The sequence below is a fragment of the Phycodurus eques genome, chromosome 16, assembly GCF_024500275.1.
Source record: "Phycodurus eques isolate BA_2022a chromosome 16, UOR_Pequ_1.1, whole genome shotgun sequence".
In the NCBI taxonomy this organism is placed as follows: Eukaryota; Metazoa; Chordata; class Actinopteri; order Syngnathiformes; family Syngnathidae; genus Phycodurus; species Phycodurus eques.
The window spans coordinates 20,487,074-20,506,178 of record NC_084540.1 but is presented as its reverse complement, the minus strand read 5'-3'; the positions used below and the strand labels follow the sequence as shown (position 1 = coordinate 20,506,178).

General features: G+C 41.5%; 2 protein-coding genes across 2 annotated transcripts; one reads left to right on the top strand and one right to left on the bottom strand.

Moving 5' to 3' along the window:
• Positions 1-4,856: 4,856 nt before the first annotated feature.
• On the bottom strand, positions 4,857-6,500 carry LOC133415129 (metalloproteinase inhibitor 2-like). The gene is made up of 5 exons (XM_061700962.1): positions 6,274-6,500; positions 5,707-5,783; positions 5,520-5,622; positions 5,193-5,314; positions 4,857-5,015 (listed from the first exon to the last, which is right to left on the bottom strand). The coding sequence occupies exons 1-5, from the start codon at positions 6,404-6,406 to the stop codon at positions 4,857-4,859; spliced, it is 594 nt and encodes a 197-aa protein (XP_061556946.1). The 5' UTR covers positions 6,407-6,500.
• Positions 6,501-13,364: 6,864 nt separating this feature from the next.
• On the top strand, positions 13,365-18,141 carry LOC133415146 (metalloproteinase inhibitor 2-like). The gene is made up of 5 exons (XM_061700975.1): positions 13,365-13,587; positions 16,010-16,089; positions 16,160-16,262; positions 16,999-17,123; positions 17,494-18,141. Exons 1-5 carry the CDS (start codon positions 13,467-13,469, stop codon positions 17,689-17,691), a joined length of 627 nt encoding a protein of 208 aa, XP_061556959.1. The 5' UTR covers positions 13,365-13,466; the 3' UTR covers positions 17,692-18,141.
• The last annotated feature ends 964 nt before the right edge of the window (positions 18,142-19,105 follow it).

Here is a 19,105-nt window from a genome sequence, read left to right as displayed (position 1 = left end):
TGATTGGTTGCTGCAACCAGGTCGGACACTCCCCACTGCATCCAGAAGGGAACGGCAGTATCTGGCTTCACCGTGACGGTGTTATGAATTGCGCTAACCCTAACCTGGGACACACTTGATTATTTTGTACAAATGTGATACAAATTTTGAATCGTCATCTAGTTTCCTCTGTGAAACGCGCCCTTGCCGCCTGGATGCAATTAGGGCGTGTCCTGCCTGGCAAGTTAAAAGATGGAAAGTTACGCATCCATTCACCCTCAACCTTGCCAAGTCTCCTCGTTACTTTCATTCATTTTGTCCTCGGATTACAGGAGATGTTATTGTTGGAAATTTTAGTTTGCACAGTGAAATGCTCGTGCACCATATTGTTATCAAGGTTGACCTACTGTATCATCCATCACTATGCAATGCAACTGACCAAACTCTATAGTGATGCAGAATGTTAAATGACCAAACCCAGAAAACAGGTTAGCAGACTTCCTGTGTATCACAAACAGCTGAGTCATATTTAATGACAGCCTTTGTGAAGCAAAAGACATTGTAGATGTTTACACTTCTTACAGGTGCTTTGTCCCAGTCCACCATTTACCCGTGCCGTGAGAAAGTGCTTTTGCCGGTTTTGCCAAATGCCGAAGCAGATTGGACATATATATGGGTCATTCCACGGATGTGGTGAAATGTTGCGAGCAATTATTAACGGCGAAATACATTAAAAGGCATCAAATATGAACACAGAACAGTATCGTCTGTAATCAGGTATCAACATGTAGATATAAAATAATATTGTATCAGCAATTGTCCACCTCCAATTATTTTGCAATAAACCATGTCAAACATTTTTGTGGTTTTTGACCACCGCCGAAGCATGACATTTTAGCAGTCATCAACGGAAATGGGCACAGTGTGAAAAATATCGGCAAAATCATGCAAACACTTTGCCAATATCTGCTAAAACGGTCTGCCTACCACTCAACAGAAGTTAATGACATTCCACGACGAGATTTCTCAGAGGCACTTATTAGAAATAGCCATCGTGCTCGTAACTTTGTCGGTCAAAACGCTTCACGAACAATCAGGCACTCAATGTCATAACTGTAAACAAACAACAACCATTTTATGACCGCTATTTGGAATTGATGCAATACTCTCCAAAAATAATCATAGAAGGATCAATCAATTGCTTCAGAAGGAGTAGGAGACAATATTGACTTACATTTTTAAGTGTCGGTCATATTTTAGTTGGAGCGACTTGGACAAAATAACAAAAAGGGTCGACTACTTTGCGACATCGATCACCCAGAACCATTTTCAGCTTACATACGGGAACGTGGATGTTACAAGCTTCGATCTCAAACGGTCAAGTTACGAGCAATGATGAAAGCGAGTTTGTATAGATTAAGATGGTTTCTTGTTTGAATCGTTGAAGGAGAAATGATTGGTGAATTTCGACCGTTTTCTATCTCTGGTGCACAGGCTGTTTTCTGTGTCTCCTGATTGCACTGCTGACTCGCTGGTAATTTTGACAAGTCAAAGCAGTGTTGAGGATGTGGTCATGATTATGCGCATACTTTCATCCTTATTAAACTTGGATTCGGTTCCGAATATGAAGGCCTCCTGTCAAACGTTTCGAACTATCTTTGATCAAAACATATGATTCACTTTGTTGATAAAAATGTCGATGTTGTGTGGTGCACTGTGGATGTTTACTGGTGCTTGTAACGTGACATGGGCACTAGCAAAGACCGCTGGTGTCAAAATTACGCACAGGTCTAAGTGGCTGTATTATTGTTTACCAACACTGACTTCTGTAGAGACACTGTGCTCAGAACTATGTGTTAACGTTTTGAAATCATAGTATTGTTCAGTCAAGGATTGGTAATTGGAATACATGTTGAAACTGTGGAATGGTACGGTGTGTGGAACTGGAAATGTGTTTCAGTCAAAGTTACGGACATGCTGTTCTTCATCATCAATTTTGTGTGTACTTCCAACTGACAAAGCATAACACTGAAAAGGTACATCGAGGGTTTTAGCAGTCAAAAATGGCAATAGTGAAACCTGAATAAAAATAAAAATATAAACAACCTTAATTTTCCCTATGATCTAAAATGTTGACTTTACACTGTTTATCATGTACAAACAATTGGATAAACATAGTTGGTCAAATGATTGAATTGGAAGTTAAAAATGGCAAGTGATGGAACATGTCAACGTTCAAGCTTCAAGTTGATGGTCTAACTGTGAAGGGTATCGTCCCAAGTCAGGAAACTGATATTGAAAAATTCACTCGTCCTATTAAGTTCTGATACCCACGGAATTGATTCACTTATACCTGTTAGGATTCAGGTCCTTCATTTTCCATGTTGTCTTTTTAGTCAATGTTACACACATCTATATTTGCGCTAAGTACATTTTTTTTACTCGATACTTTGCGGAGGATTAACAAGTTGGACATAAATTGGTTTGTGAACCTCCTCTAACCCTCGTATTTGTGTGAAAAAATACCAAGGTTTTCATACAAGAAACAGCTTTCCATGTTCATACCTCGAGTCAGTGTTACAAGCGACCAACAACAACTGTAAGGTTATACACTAACGCGTTGAAAAAAACAAACAAAGTAAAAATAAGTAATCTTTCCAATTTTGCCATTCCTCGGGCAGCCCCCAAAATGCTCCCGAAACGCTTATGCAACTTTCTAAGTTGAATCAAAAAGTCTCGTTGTGTAATTACCTTTTTTAATGTCACTGTCACAATAGTCTGAAAAAAGAGCTGAAAAGGTGTCAACCAAAAAAAAGTCTTCATGTCCTAACCAAAACTGGTTTTCGCTTGCCTTGAAATGGCGTCATACAGAGGTCAATGCCTTAATTATTGTCATTTGCCTGCAATTCCCCACTTATAAAAAAGTCAACTTGCTAGCTCTAATTAATCAGTATAGTGAGTTGTGTAATTAACACTGAACTAAACAACTAAGCCTCTTTGAAGTCATTTTGTCACAAGATGTAAATTGGGTCATGAATGTCATTCGCAAACTGCCCTGCCCTCGCCTCTCCTTAACATGGTCACTTCACACGAAAATCCCGAGTTACAAATGTCATTGATGTAGAAATGCTCAACATTTTACTGTGGTGACGAGTACCTGTTGCACGGAGCACATGCAGGTGTTCAAGCAAAGATAAAAGAAGTAGCTAAACATGCCTTCGATGTTCACTGCAGTGCACACTGCTTGAACTTGGTTCCAATAGACGCTGTAAAAAAGTGCAGCAGATGCAGGAAACCTGTCATTATTGGAACGACTGTTTGCATTCATGTCTGGCTCAAATGTACATAACAAATGGCTGGAAGTGCAGCGGGAGATGTTTGGCGGTGCACCAAGGGAGCTCCAACAGCGAAGCGATAGACGTTGGGCCTGTAAGCACACACGCAGCATGTCGCAATGTTATGGACATGTTGCCTGCGATGCTTGAGGAGCTCGCATCTGAGAACCATCCATAAAGAGCTGTTGAAGCAAGAGGGATATTGCCCCAGATTGATCTGAATTTTGCTGGATCTCTTGTTCTGTTCAGAAAGGTCCTGAGTGACACCAAATTTGTATCAGACATGCTCCAGTCTAAAACAGTGGCTGTTGAACTTATTGAAAGACTTAAGGAGACACTGGTCCAGTACTGTAGTCAAGCCTCTTCTGAGGAAATGTGGAGTGAAATTGTTGATTTCACATTGATACAACTCCAAGAAAACCAAAGAGGCCGAGACAGACAACAAAGGTGCTTCAGGATGCTGTCGTCCGCTCCACCTCGGGACAGCATGTAGTTCCAGATAGCAAAACACACTTTTTGCATCTCTGTGTACTATCCAGTTCTGGATAACCTGATAGGAGAGAGAGGAAGATTTTCTAACACAAATTGTCAAATTATGCAGGGTGTCCAGGCGCTAAATCCATCAAGTCCAAATTTTTGGAGAGAGGAAGCTGTCCTTTTATTGGCTGAAGTTTGATTCAAATATCGAGGATCTCAAACATGAGGGGGTGTTCCTGCAAAGCTGGATGTCCAGGCTTGCTTCATTTAGGGGAGGAGCTGAAATGACACAGAAGCCTTCCTTGTACCACATGACTGCTTCAGGGTTTGTTTGTTTTTTTAAATAGAATTGCACTCAGCTCAGTTTGGATAAGTTTTATTTTATGTACGAGTTTGGAGTGACTTTATGGCAGGGTTAATTCTAGGATTAGGCGTTTAGGGTTGCCAAGCTCCCAGCCAGGTGAGGGATAATGTTCAGTTTTGTACATTTAAAATTTCATTCCCATGTTTGGGAAAGTTTAGAAAAACCAGGCTCAGTTTATAGTGTTTACCTCAAAATGAGTTTTGATTGCAGCTGACCAGTAAAATAGTTTCAATGCTAATCAAAGTTTAAGAAGGCTGCTACGGTCTGGTCCAGGAAACCTTAAATTTGGCTGCATCTATTGGTCACAGGGAATTATGGCCTGGGGGCATCATAATCCACTCTGACGATTAGGAAGGCACTCATTACATTGAAACGGTTAGGCAGCAGCCAAAGTATGGTCCAGAATAAAATAAAGCTGAACTACAATGTAATTGTGAAATACATACAGTAGACATTAGTAAATTAGTGTGGGTTGCAATGTTTGTACAAATAGTTCTTTTCGGATTGTATTATTGTCATCTGAAACATTTGCGACATCTTCACACGAATTAGCTGACGTTAGCAGTCCAGCTTGTCGGCTTTGCATGTACAGTACGAGTTATATGCCCAAAATTGCGTCGAAAGCAGAAGTTTGTATGGAAGTGCTGAATTGTCAGAAAATAAAACCAAAATGCATTCATTTTTTATTCATTTATTACAAGTTAACGGCCTTTAAAGCTAAAATCCCAGGACCAGGCACAAGAGCCGTCGCGTCTCTTGATGCAAGCAAAGTTTCGGGCCGGCTTCACTGGAAAAAAGTCTCTCCACAAGCACTCGGTCCGGCTGCTGATGCCACACGGGTGGGAGGCGCAGCGCGTGATCTGCGGGTGACAAACGACAGGGATTTAAAGAACATGTTCACGTGAGATTCGAGAGATAGTGGAATGAGAATCATTGTGAAAGCAGTTCGTGCACAAGTGATTGAGACGGCAACCTGTGAGATTCGGGGCCACCGCAAACTAATTCCTCATGCGAAAGCCACCTTTTTGAGCTCCTACCTTGCAGTCGCAGCCCAGCCCGTAGAGGTGCAACAAGCGCTTTTGCGTGGCGCTCAAGTTGTCCCACGGCTGATAGAAGTCACACGAGGTGATGTACAGCGAGCCATCAGACTGGAGTCTGGCTGTAATTGCAGAAAAAGAAAAAAACTGGCCTTGTTAAATTTAAAGAATGCATGGTGAAATGCACCCAAAGTCCCAAAAATTGTCACAAGCTGGCAGTGTTCGTAAGCCTTCAACAAGCAAAAGGCTTACTTTTGGGTGCCATTAAAGTTCAACTGGAATGGATTGATTTCACATGGGGGGAGTTTTTTTTCTTTTTTTAAATACCCATGAGTAGATAGTCGACACCATTGGTCAGAGTGATTCCACATGCGGCAGAGCTGGATGGAGTGTAGATGGCATGAAAAAGCCTCTCAGGGCCCTTGAAATTCTGCAAAACAAAAACAAACAAAAAAATAAAGTTTCATTTGCGTCCAATTTGCATACATGTAGAAACATGAAATAAATATTTTACCGTGATTTGTTGGATGTCATACTTGATGGGATTTAAGCTACCGTCAGCCTTTCCTCCAACAACCTTTGCTGCGATGACTAGAAAGAGTTAAAACATTTTTATTTGAAAAACAAAAAGGGGCATCCATGTTTGAGGATTTGCAGGCAGACAGTTGCACAGAGCTAGCTTTTTTTTTTTTTTTTTTTTTTTTTTATAAAAGTAAAAGCAGCAGTCACAATACAAAATAGACTGAAAATTGACCCGCAAAGCCATCCCCAAATAAAAGTCTATTAACATGAGCAATGTTCTCATATCCAAGTCAACTGCTACCTTTAAAAAGATCTCAGACCTGCAAAATAACCAAAACAGAATTGAAAGGAACACTGCAGGCCTCTTCTGAAGTCATCTTCAACGCCATTTTGTCACGAAGACTGAAAATTGACCAGACATGACATTACCAAAGGTCAGCCATGTTTAATGGAACATCTACTTGCCCGTTTAGCCAAGCCAAACTGCTAGAAAGTAGAGCTGTAGTTAAATTTGTTTAGGAGGTAGCCACGACAGACTACGGAATCCTGTTCAACTTACCGACATCTGCTTGGCAAAAGACTTCTTGAGGATGCATCGGGAGACAGGTGCAGGCTTGCGCGCCTTCCTCCTTGAGGCCCCACGAGAACAGCAGCGCCAGGGGCAGCACGAAGCTCTTCATCAGCCAGGTCATCGTTGAGCGTTCAGGACGGCGAAGGCAAAACGATTAATTAAGGAGACGGTTAAGTTGTGCAAGAAAAGGGATGCCGTTCCAGAAGAAGAGCGCAGTTGACACCGACTACTTTGCTCTACTTGAGTTCAGGTTCACGAGGGCCTTTTTATGGCTGCAGAATCCGCCCACAATTAAGCAACATCACTTGTATGCGCTAATCGTTTTCACCTGCTTTTCACCTTTACCATGTGCACGTGTGTGTCAGTTGGGGGCTGCCGGCAATAGAGGGCGCTGTGGGGCCGCACCAGCAATGACCAAGACCTGAACATTTTTTAAAAGTTGAAGTGGTTCATTAGTGGGACTGCGAACATTAGAATTTTGAGAAAGCAAACAAAAAAAAAAAGGATAAAATCATTTGATATTTATTTGAATCTTTGACGATTACATGATTACATAAAATAATGTAAACATCAATTTTTTATTTTGTTCAATCTTTTTATTGCAAGTTCAGGATTTATAGCGGGGGGTACGATCCAGAACCCCACGCAATTGACAAAAATCCATAAAGTAGCGATCATATTTATTTTATAACCAAGCTCACAACTCAAAACACTTGTATCTCAAATCATCTTTCTCCGTTGAAATGAATGAAAATTACTGAAATGAAAGGAAATACCATTAACCCGTTCCAGCCCCCCCCCCCCCCCCAAAAAATAAACAAATTTGGTCATATATTTTTTTTATGAGGAAAAAATTGCTTTCTATAACATTATACTTTGTAACAACAGTACTGAGGTAAGTGAATAGAATTAAAAAGAATTTAACCGTTTTTGTCCCACTTTCTCATTCTGTTGTACACACCTTGGCCACCTGGGGCCAATTCATACTTCACATTTACTTTCTTGCCTGCATGGAGCAGCCAGTCTGTCCTGCCCGGACATCAAACGGCATTGATCCGGTCATTCTTCGCAGAGGATAAAGAATACAGGATATGACCGTGGGTACTGTTATCTTGTCTGTCTACATGCGTCGCTGCACCATTTGTGTTCAACTGTCCATCGCGTCGAGGACGGGCTTAAACTGGAAACGTCTTTCAGTAGTGACGAGCGGAAAATGTTCTCCACAACAACTCGACGCTGGAGAGGGGACTGGTCTGCATTATCGGCGGGTTTGTTGAAGGACGAGAGCAGTTTCTCGACATGAGTCACGCGCTCTCGTGTAGCCATTCTGCTTTCACCGCACACCTCACGCTTGGAGGAGCATGCCTGGGCGGGTGGATTACGAGACACTATGAGATGACGCCACACACTCGCTCATGGGTCAGTGAAGCTGATTCATGCACCAGACACTAATATTGCACCACATAATTTACTTATCTGTGAATAATACCTGACTGTATTTTAGTCACTTTTCCCCATTTAAGTCATTGCATTTATTTATGTTGTGAATATTCTTATTCATCCAGGTCATTTCATTCTCAAGGCATTGAATCGATCGCAGCTGGGCTGTTCTCGACCAGAATATTGCAGATGCGATCAATTGATTGCCCTGAGGATCATCGTCATATTACGAGAATAATTTGCAGGCACTGTAATTTGATTTCCTCTCACGAACATAAAACATGCTTCTTGGGTTAAGTGAAGGCTCTAAATTATCCATACGTGTGATTGTGAGTGTGAATACACTGTAGTTTTTTGTCGATATGCTCTGCAATTATCTGGCGATTGGAATACAAGAACAATGCTAGCATGTTGTGACAGTTACGAAAGTCATAATATAAGAATGAAAAAAGTTCGCTTTTTTTTCTTCAGAAAAAAATAACGTTAGCATGTTAAGAATGCCATAATATTACGAGAAAAACGTTGTATAGTTGTGGGAATAACATTCAAATATTGTGAGGAAAAAAGTTGTGTTTATTGAGAAAGAAGATACAAGAACAATGTTAGCATGTTACGACAGCTACGAAAGTCATATTATGAGAAAAAAAGTCGTACAGTTACAGGAATTGAGTAAAAAAATAAATTATATATATATATATATATATATATATATATATAAAATATGAGGAAAATTATTTTTGTTCGAAAAATGCAATATATGAACAATGTTAGCATATTACGACAATTGAAAAAAAGTCATACTATGAGAAAATGTAGATATGGGAATTCAGTTACGAGAAAAGGTTTTGAAAGAAATAGTCATTCTTTCAAGAACAATTCGTAAAGTTGTATTTTCTGTAGCGAATAAAAAAAACATCTATGATGCTTGATGATAACGTAGTTATGAGAAAAATCGCAATGCATGAATTACAAATAGTGGAAACATTTAAAATTTTAAAAATTTTTAAGTTGTGATACAAGAAACAAAGTTGTTTCGGGGGCACACAAATACTGTATGTCACAATCCGTTGTTGCCATGAGCGCAAACAGAAGCTGCGAAAGAGGTAAAATTCAAATGACGCAAATGGAGGAAGTGAATCTCCTTCTTCCCGATTTGTGTCGGGTTGAAAAGGTCGAAAAGGAACCGTTGTCGTCGCCGGGAGTCTCTGTGGACATTCGCTGACCAACCGTAATGAACAGTGACACGGCACAAAAAGTCATATCGTTTTTTTTTATTTTATTTTGTTTTTTATTTGACTTGAGTGTTTCCGTCGATTCTGCAGTGGAGAATTCGAATGATTCACTGTCTGTCACTGTCACCAGTGAACAGTTACTGACGAATGGAAAAATTGATGGCATTGCTTCATACTGTATTGCTGGCGTGTCAAAATAGTTTTTTATTACGGGCCACATCGTAGGGGCCGCTTATAACTGTCAAACCACATGTATAATTGCTAAAGGTACGCCAAAAATCACGGTTCGGAATGCACCTTGGTTTAAGTTCATGGTTTGGTTCCAATTCGTTACAGTCAGGTGGTGATCATTCAATTATCCAATTTTACTTAATTGGTCCCAAAAAAGTATTATTACAAATCATCCCTTTGTTCCGCTATCTATGCCAGTGACGTACAGTGACGGGCAGAACAATGAATTGCTCTTCCTCTCGACGGTAAAGTGAATCATCTCAATGCTTTTAACTGCAATTGATAAGAATATGAATCAAGATTTAATCAGCTACTGCTGCTACTGATAAGAGGGTCTGGCTCTTGCTGATTACCCGCATTCGTTTTCACGGTGAAAAAGGTCGAAGCCTTTGGTAGTTTTGATAAAAAATGGCTTGTTTTCTTCTCGCCTTCTCCACTCCACTGGTAGAACTCGTCTTCATTTTCCTCAAAACATGCCAGCAAATTTGTTTTGCTGCCCTCTTCCTCAATGAAGTCTCCACATGTGCAGTAATAAGAGAGAATGGGAGAGGGGAGCCCTGAAAAGATAGATTAAACCTCGTGTTTTTAAGTATTCAAAAGTCATATTTAAATAAGTATAAGTATTTAAATCCAGACTTAAACAATAAAAATTGCTTTAATTGCAAAAAAAACCAAAACAACTTTATTATTTTTTTAAAGACGTTTGGGGGCCCCTAGAAATCCCTGGACCCCAGGCAAATGCCTGTGTTTGCATAATAAATGCACCCCTGGTTACCAGGTATGTGCGTGATGCACAAGAAAAAAAACCCGTTGGTTTGAAAACAAACACTATCTTGAGAAATGCTCATTTTCAAATGTTAACAGGCAAAACTTGTCATTGGGCCCCTTTTGACTTCTTCGTCAAAGTCGCCCTCTCTCCACAACCAAATGTTATCATAGAGCAATCCGGATGGCGGCTCCTGAGGTTTAAGCCTGTTTTGCAATGACAAAAGCTCCGTGCGGTCTTGTTGTGAGGTCATGCGGTGAATGCATGACCCCCCTGAATGAAAAGCCGAGGACCTGGCGGGAATGGGTCAGCCTTTGGTCAGGTCGGAGGCTTCTGGTATTCCTCTGATGCCAAACTACAGATAAACACAGCATAGTTCTACTCTTTTTTTACGATGTGTCATTTCCTCCTCTTTTCTTACTGCATCCAACATCTGGTAAATTCCACTTGACCGACGAGTCATGGCGCCTTATGACATTTCCATGCGTATGGGAACTTTCCCTTTTCTGGACGGCAACCCTGCGCCGACTTTTTGTCCTTCTGAGTGCATCAAATCGGATTTCTCCTTTTCTCTTTCTTTTCACATGAAGCCAAGCAACTCTGCTCTTCTATGGAAAATAGTGGAAGTGTTTACCACGGGGTGGCCATAAACCAGACAGTAGGTAGCCAAGTATGATGTCAGGAAACGAGAAGGCCAAGTCCAACAGACTCCTCTTTCTTGTTTGTACATTGTCAGCTTTACGCATTGGACATTCGATGCCCTCACCGCTAAGGATACACAACCTAGAAACAAAGGCAATGTTTTTTTTTTCCCCCTTCATGTTTGTGAAAAGTCTGTATAAACAATTCCTCTTCATTCATACCTTCAAAACCAACTCAAAACGCTGTTACTATACACGCATGCCGAGCCAGTAATTGGCGAACGCTGCGGGCCAACTGCTGGCGAAACAAAATACGAGAAACACCCCTGAGCACGATCAGACAGACAGAAGTCATTAAAGAAGTCACTTATAAGTTCTTTTTAGAATAAATAAATACAACAATCGGTGCAAAAATAAAGGGGTATTTAATGGGAATAATAATAGCAATACTACAATAAATAGTAGTTATGTATGTTATGAGAATAACTTCTTCAGGTTACAAGCAGAAATTTCTAAAGCTGCGCCAATAAAGTTGTAAATAAAGTTACAGGAAGAAATGGGTGGCGTTTTAGCCACGCCCCACAGAAATCAGGCAAACTGAAATAGTGAAAAAGAGTTTTACGCGATACCTGTACGACTGAGTACTGCATAGCTCTCATTCTTTGCACGTTTTCAGCGATTATTTTCAAACATGGACAACGTATTGAGAAACAAATATTTGAATTAACAGGGTTTTTTTTAAAGTAAAATACAACCAAACTGTGCATAGCAAAATCTACTCTACCGGATTTAAAAACTTTAAGCCATTGTAACATTACGCAGTTTGAACATTGATTTCAGTGAGTCTAGGGAGCCCGCATACCACGACTGAGACACTTTGAGAATCACTGACCTGGTAAAAAAAAAATTCATTTTTCTTCACGTTTGTAAATGTTCACATAAGCGGTTCCCAATTCCCAGGCCATGTCACTTTGTGCGATTCTTAGGCTCAAAAACGCGACTGCCCCTGAAAATACTTAAACCCATGCGTTTCCCCCTCCACTCCGCTCTCAAGTTTCCAACAAAAGGCCAATTAGCACGCGTGAATAAGGGCAGAGGAAGTCAAGAATGTGACCATAACAACATGAGTCTTTCACAGAAGGGGCACAGGGCTCTGGGGAATCGCCTCCACACGGAATCTATTAAATTCGAAGATGATGTCACCTCGCCCTTCCCAGTCTTTCTCAGTATTTTGCGAGTGGTGTTTTAATGACTGCGGATGACCACATCCCTCAAGTCCACGACGATAACTTGACTCAACGCGTGCCACAGCCATGTTCATTTGACATGTTGCACCATCTGCGTTTCTACGTTGTTGCTGTGATTTATCGTTGCTGCTGGGGTGCGTCCACTTGATAGTTTGTTGAAAACACGCCATGATTTTTTTTTTCGTGCCGTCGACGTCACGGCCGGACATGTAATTATGGATTATCGTCAGTTCGTGACGCAAATAGGCTTCTCGGCACTGCGTTACTTAATTCTCCAGTATTACCATCATTTTTCAGGAGGACCTATTTATAGTGCGCTGTCGAGGTGTGAACGTAACACGTGATAAATAAGAGCTGTGCCCAATTAAGGAGAGGGCAGCGGGGGCATAAATTACGCCCACGCTGCTTACGAGTACCTACCGCTGCTTAGACATGCTCTAAAAAAGTTGTTTTTGCAACATCTTTTACGGTAATGTCGGGCATAACATGTACACGCAAAGCCAACATGAGCTGGCCTGCTAACTCGAGCTCATTACCGTGAAGATGCCTCACAAACATTGCAGACTAGGGGACGTGTTTGTTTCTTAAGAAAATAATTCATGTTTTTCCACTTTTACTTGTCTAATTAAAGCAAATCAAATACTTGTAGTGATTCAATTTTCCCTTCCGCTTTTCAGCCGAACAACCTGTAGTTGCCACACCATTTTTTTTGGGGGGGGCAACTCCATTTATAGTGCATTCATTCATAAGAGTTACTTCAAGGTTTTCGGAATGAAGTTATTTCCTAAGCTTCGGCTTTCCGTCCAGTGAGCCCAGTTTGAGAACAACTGGACTCAAGAGACGCCGCAAAAGGGCAGGCGAGCCAGAAAAGTGCCCGGCAAAACAATGCCGCTACTTTAGATGTGGCAAAGAATTCCCCCCCCCCATGGGGCCCCTTACTATAGATTGTACTGGATGGTGGTTAGTTGGGGGCCACTCGAGAGACGGCTGATATTGGTTGATATCAACGACACGCCTTGCTGACGCTGCAATGACCCGTCGGGATTTGGGAATCTCCCTCATGAGGCCCCCTCCGACAACAAGCTTGCTGTTGTAAAAATTAAATAAATAAAAAAAAAAGTTTTTATCGCTATGGAAATGTTGCACATTTCAGTTTTTCAAGTTGTTTATACAATGTATGTGAGGTTTGCTTATTAATTTGATATTCATCAATTATTTAGTTAAAATATATTTTTTTTTTCTAAACTTAACCATCATCAGATTATTGTCTTGTTTTGTAGGCTACTTTGCTAGATCAGACAGTAGGAGAAAGAACAGTCATTTTGTATGACGTATTTAGTGGGTGTCCATTTTTTTTCATTTAAAAAAAAAAAAAAAAAGTCACGTCCATGCACGCGCGCGTGCATGCACAAGTGTACGTGCATCGGTGTACGCGTGCACGCGTTGCGTGCTTTGCGCGAAAAGGTGAAAACCGTCATCAGTCAGTCCGAGTGACGTCGCGTGTGGGCGGATTCCGCAGCCATAAAAAGACTCGCGAACGCGGACTCGAGCAGAGCCAACCAGTCCCGCGCAACAGAGCCTCTTCGCAGAAACGTTGGTGGTGTCGCTTGACTTCCGATCAAGGATGAGCTGGACGTTGAAGGTGTTGGCGCTGCCGCTGGTGCTGCTGTGCTCGTGGAAGGAAGCGCAAGCCTGCAGCTGCGCCGCCATGCATCCGCAGCAGGCGTTTTGCCAAGCGGACGTCGGTAAGTTCAGCTCCGCCTTGACTCGTTATTACCTTGAAAACAAACACCAAAAAAAAAAAAAAAAAAAGGGAATCTTTATTATGCATCGTTTCAAGTGGCGTATTTCCCTATGTGTGACATTTCGATATACACAAATCAAGTCGAGTTCCCGTGATAAAATGTTTTTTTTGGTCTGTTTTTTTGGGCGATTTCTCCACGAATGACGCTCCTAACTTGGCATTTGTGTGTGCGTGCGCGAAATAACATGAGTGGGAAGATAGATTTTGCCAATGACACAGCTAAGGCTCGTGTTTACCTTTTGGTTGACGCCATTTGGCCTCAACTTGGCGACAAAATGACTTGAAAGAGGAATTTGGTGTTAAGTACACATCCGAGTAGACTTTGACTTCAACCCATCACGTTGACTTGGATAAGTAAGGAATCGCAGGGATTGCTGAGGACATGAATTCAAGCCGTTAACGTTTTGGACGCCATTCCAGGTCAATTTCTCGTCTATTTTGTGACAGAATAACTGAATTAAGATGCCTTGAAGCGTGAATTCAACTCGGGATGCACCGATAGCAAATACAAGTACTTGCATTGGAGTAAGCAAAGTACCGAAAGTACTTGATTATCCTCCTTGTCTGGCAATTTTGATGAAAATGTATGACACTTGAATCAAATCTCGTTCGAAACACAAGCCTTTATTCAAGCAAAGCATAAGTATCACTCGAATGTAACACTTCTTATACACGGTCAAACAAATATTTTTCAAAAACACAAACGTCTATGGAACACGCAATGAATTTCACTCAAATATAGCGTTTTATTATTGTGTTATTATGATGTTGTTTTATGTTCTATGTCTATTATGTAAATACTGCAGTAGTTTATTTTTTTCAAACCGCTGTACAAATAATGTCGAGTGCATTTTGTTATTCTAAAGTCTACACCGCGATGCGATTTGTTAGCCCGTCTATGGCATAAAGCGTCGTGCGTTAGCATCGTGCGTTAGCGTTTAGCGAGCGGACGTTTGCGAGACAAAGCTGCAGTATGTGTTTGCTGAAACATATACATAACGTGCAGTTTTCTTTCTTTTGTGTTGTCCCTCCCCTGTAAACTTCAACTGGGAGTATCAACAAACAGTTTGAAGCAAACGCACGTTTTTTTTTTTTTTTGGGAATCCGCCGAAAACTACACACCGCGCGCTCTCGGCAAACCGCTCGCTAAAGATTTGCGAGTGTCGTAGCATCGTAAGTGTTTTTATGAGTACGAGTACAGACATACAGTATCGAAAGAGATGGACTGATTTTCAGCCTACTTTGCAGTAGGATTGCAAACAATACGTAGTGAAATCCTTGATTCCGTGGCGTAAAACAGATAAGCTAGTCTGCTCACGGTGGTCTAAATGGTTCCAGAAAATTCGATTTAAAAAGCCGCTAGTTTCGCATCACCTTGTATTTTGCCCATGGCTTTGCCGCTTCAAGTCCGAAACTCAATTTCTTTCCTCTGGATTATTCACCCCCTTCACATACGTTACTTAACACCAGCCGAGCAACGTTTGTGTACCATTCTGCAACGTCAGGCGAGCAGGATTACCGCAAATTGTAGCCAGAGGAGTTGGAGACTTCCTCAGCAGCATCAGCACTGTTCTCTCCATTTGTCCGCTTCTGTTGTCTTCCCCTTTTTTTTTTTTTTTTTTTTTTTTTTTTTTTTGGTGAGAGTCAGCTTTGCACATCTCCTTAAAAGGAAATATTCCGCAAGCATCTATTATAATCAAATCATGATCAATAAAGGAAAATGATCTCGTTTGCTTTGGCGCCACGTTGACAAAGCAAAATGTGGATTTGTAGACATGACGTGGTTGACGTTGGCACTGATGCCAGCGAGGCTCCTCTGTTCGGAAGCTTATGAGTCACCTGCATTGGCCGCACGATGACGAGCCACTGATATTAAACTTGCCTGGCATGTGATCGGTCTGTAGAGACACACTGAGCTTTTATTTTTTATTTATGTATTTATTTATTAATTTTTTCGCTCAAGTACTTGGCTGCGCTCGAGCCGAAACGGCACATCTGTATTGCCTTAATCATATTTTTCCACTTGGTGTTCTCTTCCCCCCTTCACATTCAAAGCTCTCAATCAGGAAGCTGGAAAGTAAAAGTTGATTTCCCCTCTCGCCAGTTTTTTCTTAATCCAAACACAGGCAGGCCGCGAGGGTTTGAGGGGGGATTATCGTTGCTTAATTCTAGTCTTCAAAGTGCTGACTGGCTTCCTCGGTGCGTTTCGGATCCCGGCTGTGTACGCACATTCTTCCTTCAGGGTGCAGCTGATGAAACAGTCATGCGGTGCCGCTGTCGCGGCCCCAAATTCTCAAACCTGGATGCCGCTTTTTGGGTTTTTAATGTAAATCGTCTTTCAAAACTCCTTCTGTCTTTTGTAGTCATCAAGGCGAAGGTGGTTGGAGGGAAGGCTGACGGTGACTTTATCAAACCCATGAAGTATGACATCAAACAGACCAAGGTAAAAGACTTCTGTTCACGTGTCTGCGTGTATGCAAAGTCCACGTGTCCAAACTTGTTTGTTTTTTCAGTTGTTCAAAGGCCCTAACAAGGATTTCGATGCCATCTACACTGCGCCAACCTCCTCATTATGTGGAGTCACTCTGGCTAAAGGCATAGAGTATCTAATCGCAGGTAAATATTTCATGTGTACAGTAATTATACGGTCAAAGTTCAAAACTTCATTGGCACCATCAACATTTGGAGATGAATTTGAACCATAATTCATAGAGGTGTAGAAACAAGTTGACCGCTGCAAAACTTGTTACCAGTGATGTGAATGGCCGCACGAGACAAAAGTAATGGGGCAATGCATGAGTCCAATACGAGTCTCCGTAAATTGGCAACAGAAATGATACGGTTTATTTCCAAAGTGTGTTGCCGCTTTGCGACTTTCCTATCAACCATTTTCATTTTTCAGTCAGTGATGTATATGTACATTCATTTTCTATAGCAAATGAGCATTCGGGCAATTGGTCTAACATACGCCGAGAAACTCGCGGTAACTGCTTGTCAGCTGTCCACTTCCACCACTAGAACAGAGATCACATCCTTTCTCCGCATCATCTGGAGGAGTTTAGCACCCTTCTTTCTCCATCATTAACCATGCATGCCAGACCACTACTGGAATCTTCCTTCGCGCTGCTGTTCTCCTCTAACGTGGCAGAAAGCGCACAAAAAATACGCAGATAGGTGCCAATAGTTTGCGCTGCAGAAAATTTTGTTCGTGAATCAGCGGGGGTTTCCTGTCATTGAAAATCGTATCGAGCATTATGTTATTGCGCACCATCCGTCTTTTGCATTTCACCCATGCCTCCGTTTTCCCCCCTTCCCTTCATGTCCTCTCTTGTCGCCATTTCCGCCGTTACAGGTCGGCTCGAGTCCAACGGTTCGCTGCACGTCACCCTGTGCAGCTTCCTTGAGCCGTGGGATGTCTTGAGCGCCACGCAAAAGAAGAGCCTGGTGGAGCGCTACGAAATGGGCTGCGATTGCAAGGTAAGACCACCAGGGATGGATTCAGTCTTTTTAAAATGTGTCCTTTATACTGCTCTGTAGTGGGCTCAAACCTAATGTTTGCACAAATAAACGCCTCCTACATAGACAATGTCATTAATACATGGACAGCGCTAAATGCTGAGCCCATTTGATCTCTTTTGCTAACCGAAACAGCAGCACCTACCGATACAAGTCAACAGTCTCTCAGATTAAAGAGTGGAGCTTTGCGCATGTTGCAAAATGATTTCTCTGCGCATTATTAATAATCTTTGGTTATGTGGAGATTGTCTTTAACAAGGATTAGCATTCCAGCAGTCGCTCCACATTGCAAGCGAAGATGTTTATTCGTTCCCCGTCCTGTCCGCCGTAGATCACGCGCTGCACCTCCGTCCCGTGCGGGATCAGCAGCCCGGCCGAGTGCTTGTGGACGGACTATCTGACGGAGAAGATGACCAACGGCAAGCAGGCCCGACACTTTGCTTGCATCAAGAGAAGCGACGGCTCTTGCGCCTGGTACAGGGGTGCTGCCTCACCCAAAAAGGAATTCATGGACATCGAAGACCCTTAAATCAAATTTAAAAAAAAAAAAAAAAAAAAAAAAAAAGAGAGAGCAATGCAGTGTATTTTTTTCCTATGGTGACAATTCAGCACTTTCTGACTCTAAAGCACTTCTGTACAAACTACTGCTTCAGCAGAAATGAACGCAATCCACACAAGTCAGTATTAGGCTTTACTGCAATGTTATTACTGTTTGTAACGTCTGACAATGTATTTTTTTGTCTCCTGGTAAGCCAAATATATTTAATGAAGCAATGACGAGGTGGGGGTAGAAAGAGGGTTGATCCTTCCTGTATTTTATATGCTCATTTGTAAGATGTTAAGGTGATCATTCTATCAAGAGAACAATATCTCACTCTTGCATATTAGTTTATGTGAGGTCAATTCATTTCAGTGTTTGGAACAATATTGTACCTTTTTTTAAAAAAAAAAAAAAGTTTATTAAATACGGTTACAGTAACTATGCAGTGTGTGTACTGGTTACTTTTGATCACGAGGTGGAAAAACACTTGATTGTACTGTTTGAATCTACATTGTTACTTTGAGATCCGAGGAGTTTGTGGAGGTACGAGGCGTCCTGCATTTTTTTCGCTTCAACTTGAGAGCACAAATTTGAGATACGAGATATATGATGGCACTAAACTCAGCTCACTCCGCAACAAGCGGAAGTTTGGCGTAGAGAATAAATCTAAAAAAAAAACAACAACAAAATTGTTTAAAACTATTTCATGCCACTGCCAGTTAAAGTTTACTGTCAAATAAAGAGAATTACAAGTTAGATATTTAAAACGCCAATGTTGCCTTTACGTCTGCTACCTAAATGCTACTACATAAAACGCCATAGGTGGGCCAACAAATAGCATCTATGTGTTATAAAGCTGGAAGCAACACATGTAGACAGACAGTATAACAATACTCACAGGCATATATTCTTTATCCTCTGCAAGAAAACGACTAATATTACTGCAGATTACTGAGTCATCTACAGGATGAGAGTGAAACTTTTTAAATATTTTTTTATTTTATTTTTTGCATGACCGTATCATACTGCTACCCGGTGGCCAAGTCTTGCAAATATTAACTTCTTGATCTGGGGAATAAAAATGTCCACCAGAATACACAAATCCCTTTGCGTTCAACCGATCTTGGTCACAATCAAATTTGATTAGCACTACAGCTTGAAAGATTTAATTCTTATTTTGCCTCTTTTTATGACGACGTTATTTTAGCACTACAGTAGTTGACCCGAGTAAATGAGTAAACAGCACAACCAGCACGTCACGTGTGTCCCGTCTTTGTAGGCGTAATCACTACTTTAGCCGCCGATTGGCTCAATCTTCCGACCAAGGCGGGTCCCGTTCGTCGATTGGTTTCTGCGAGGCTCAACCTTCCCACCAAGGCCGATTGGTTTCTGCGAGGTGGCC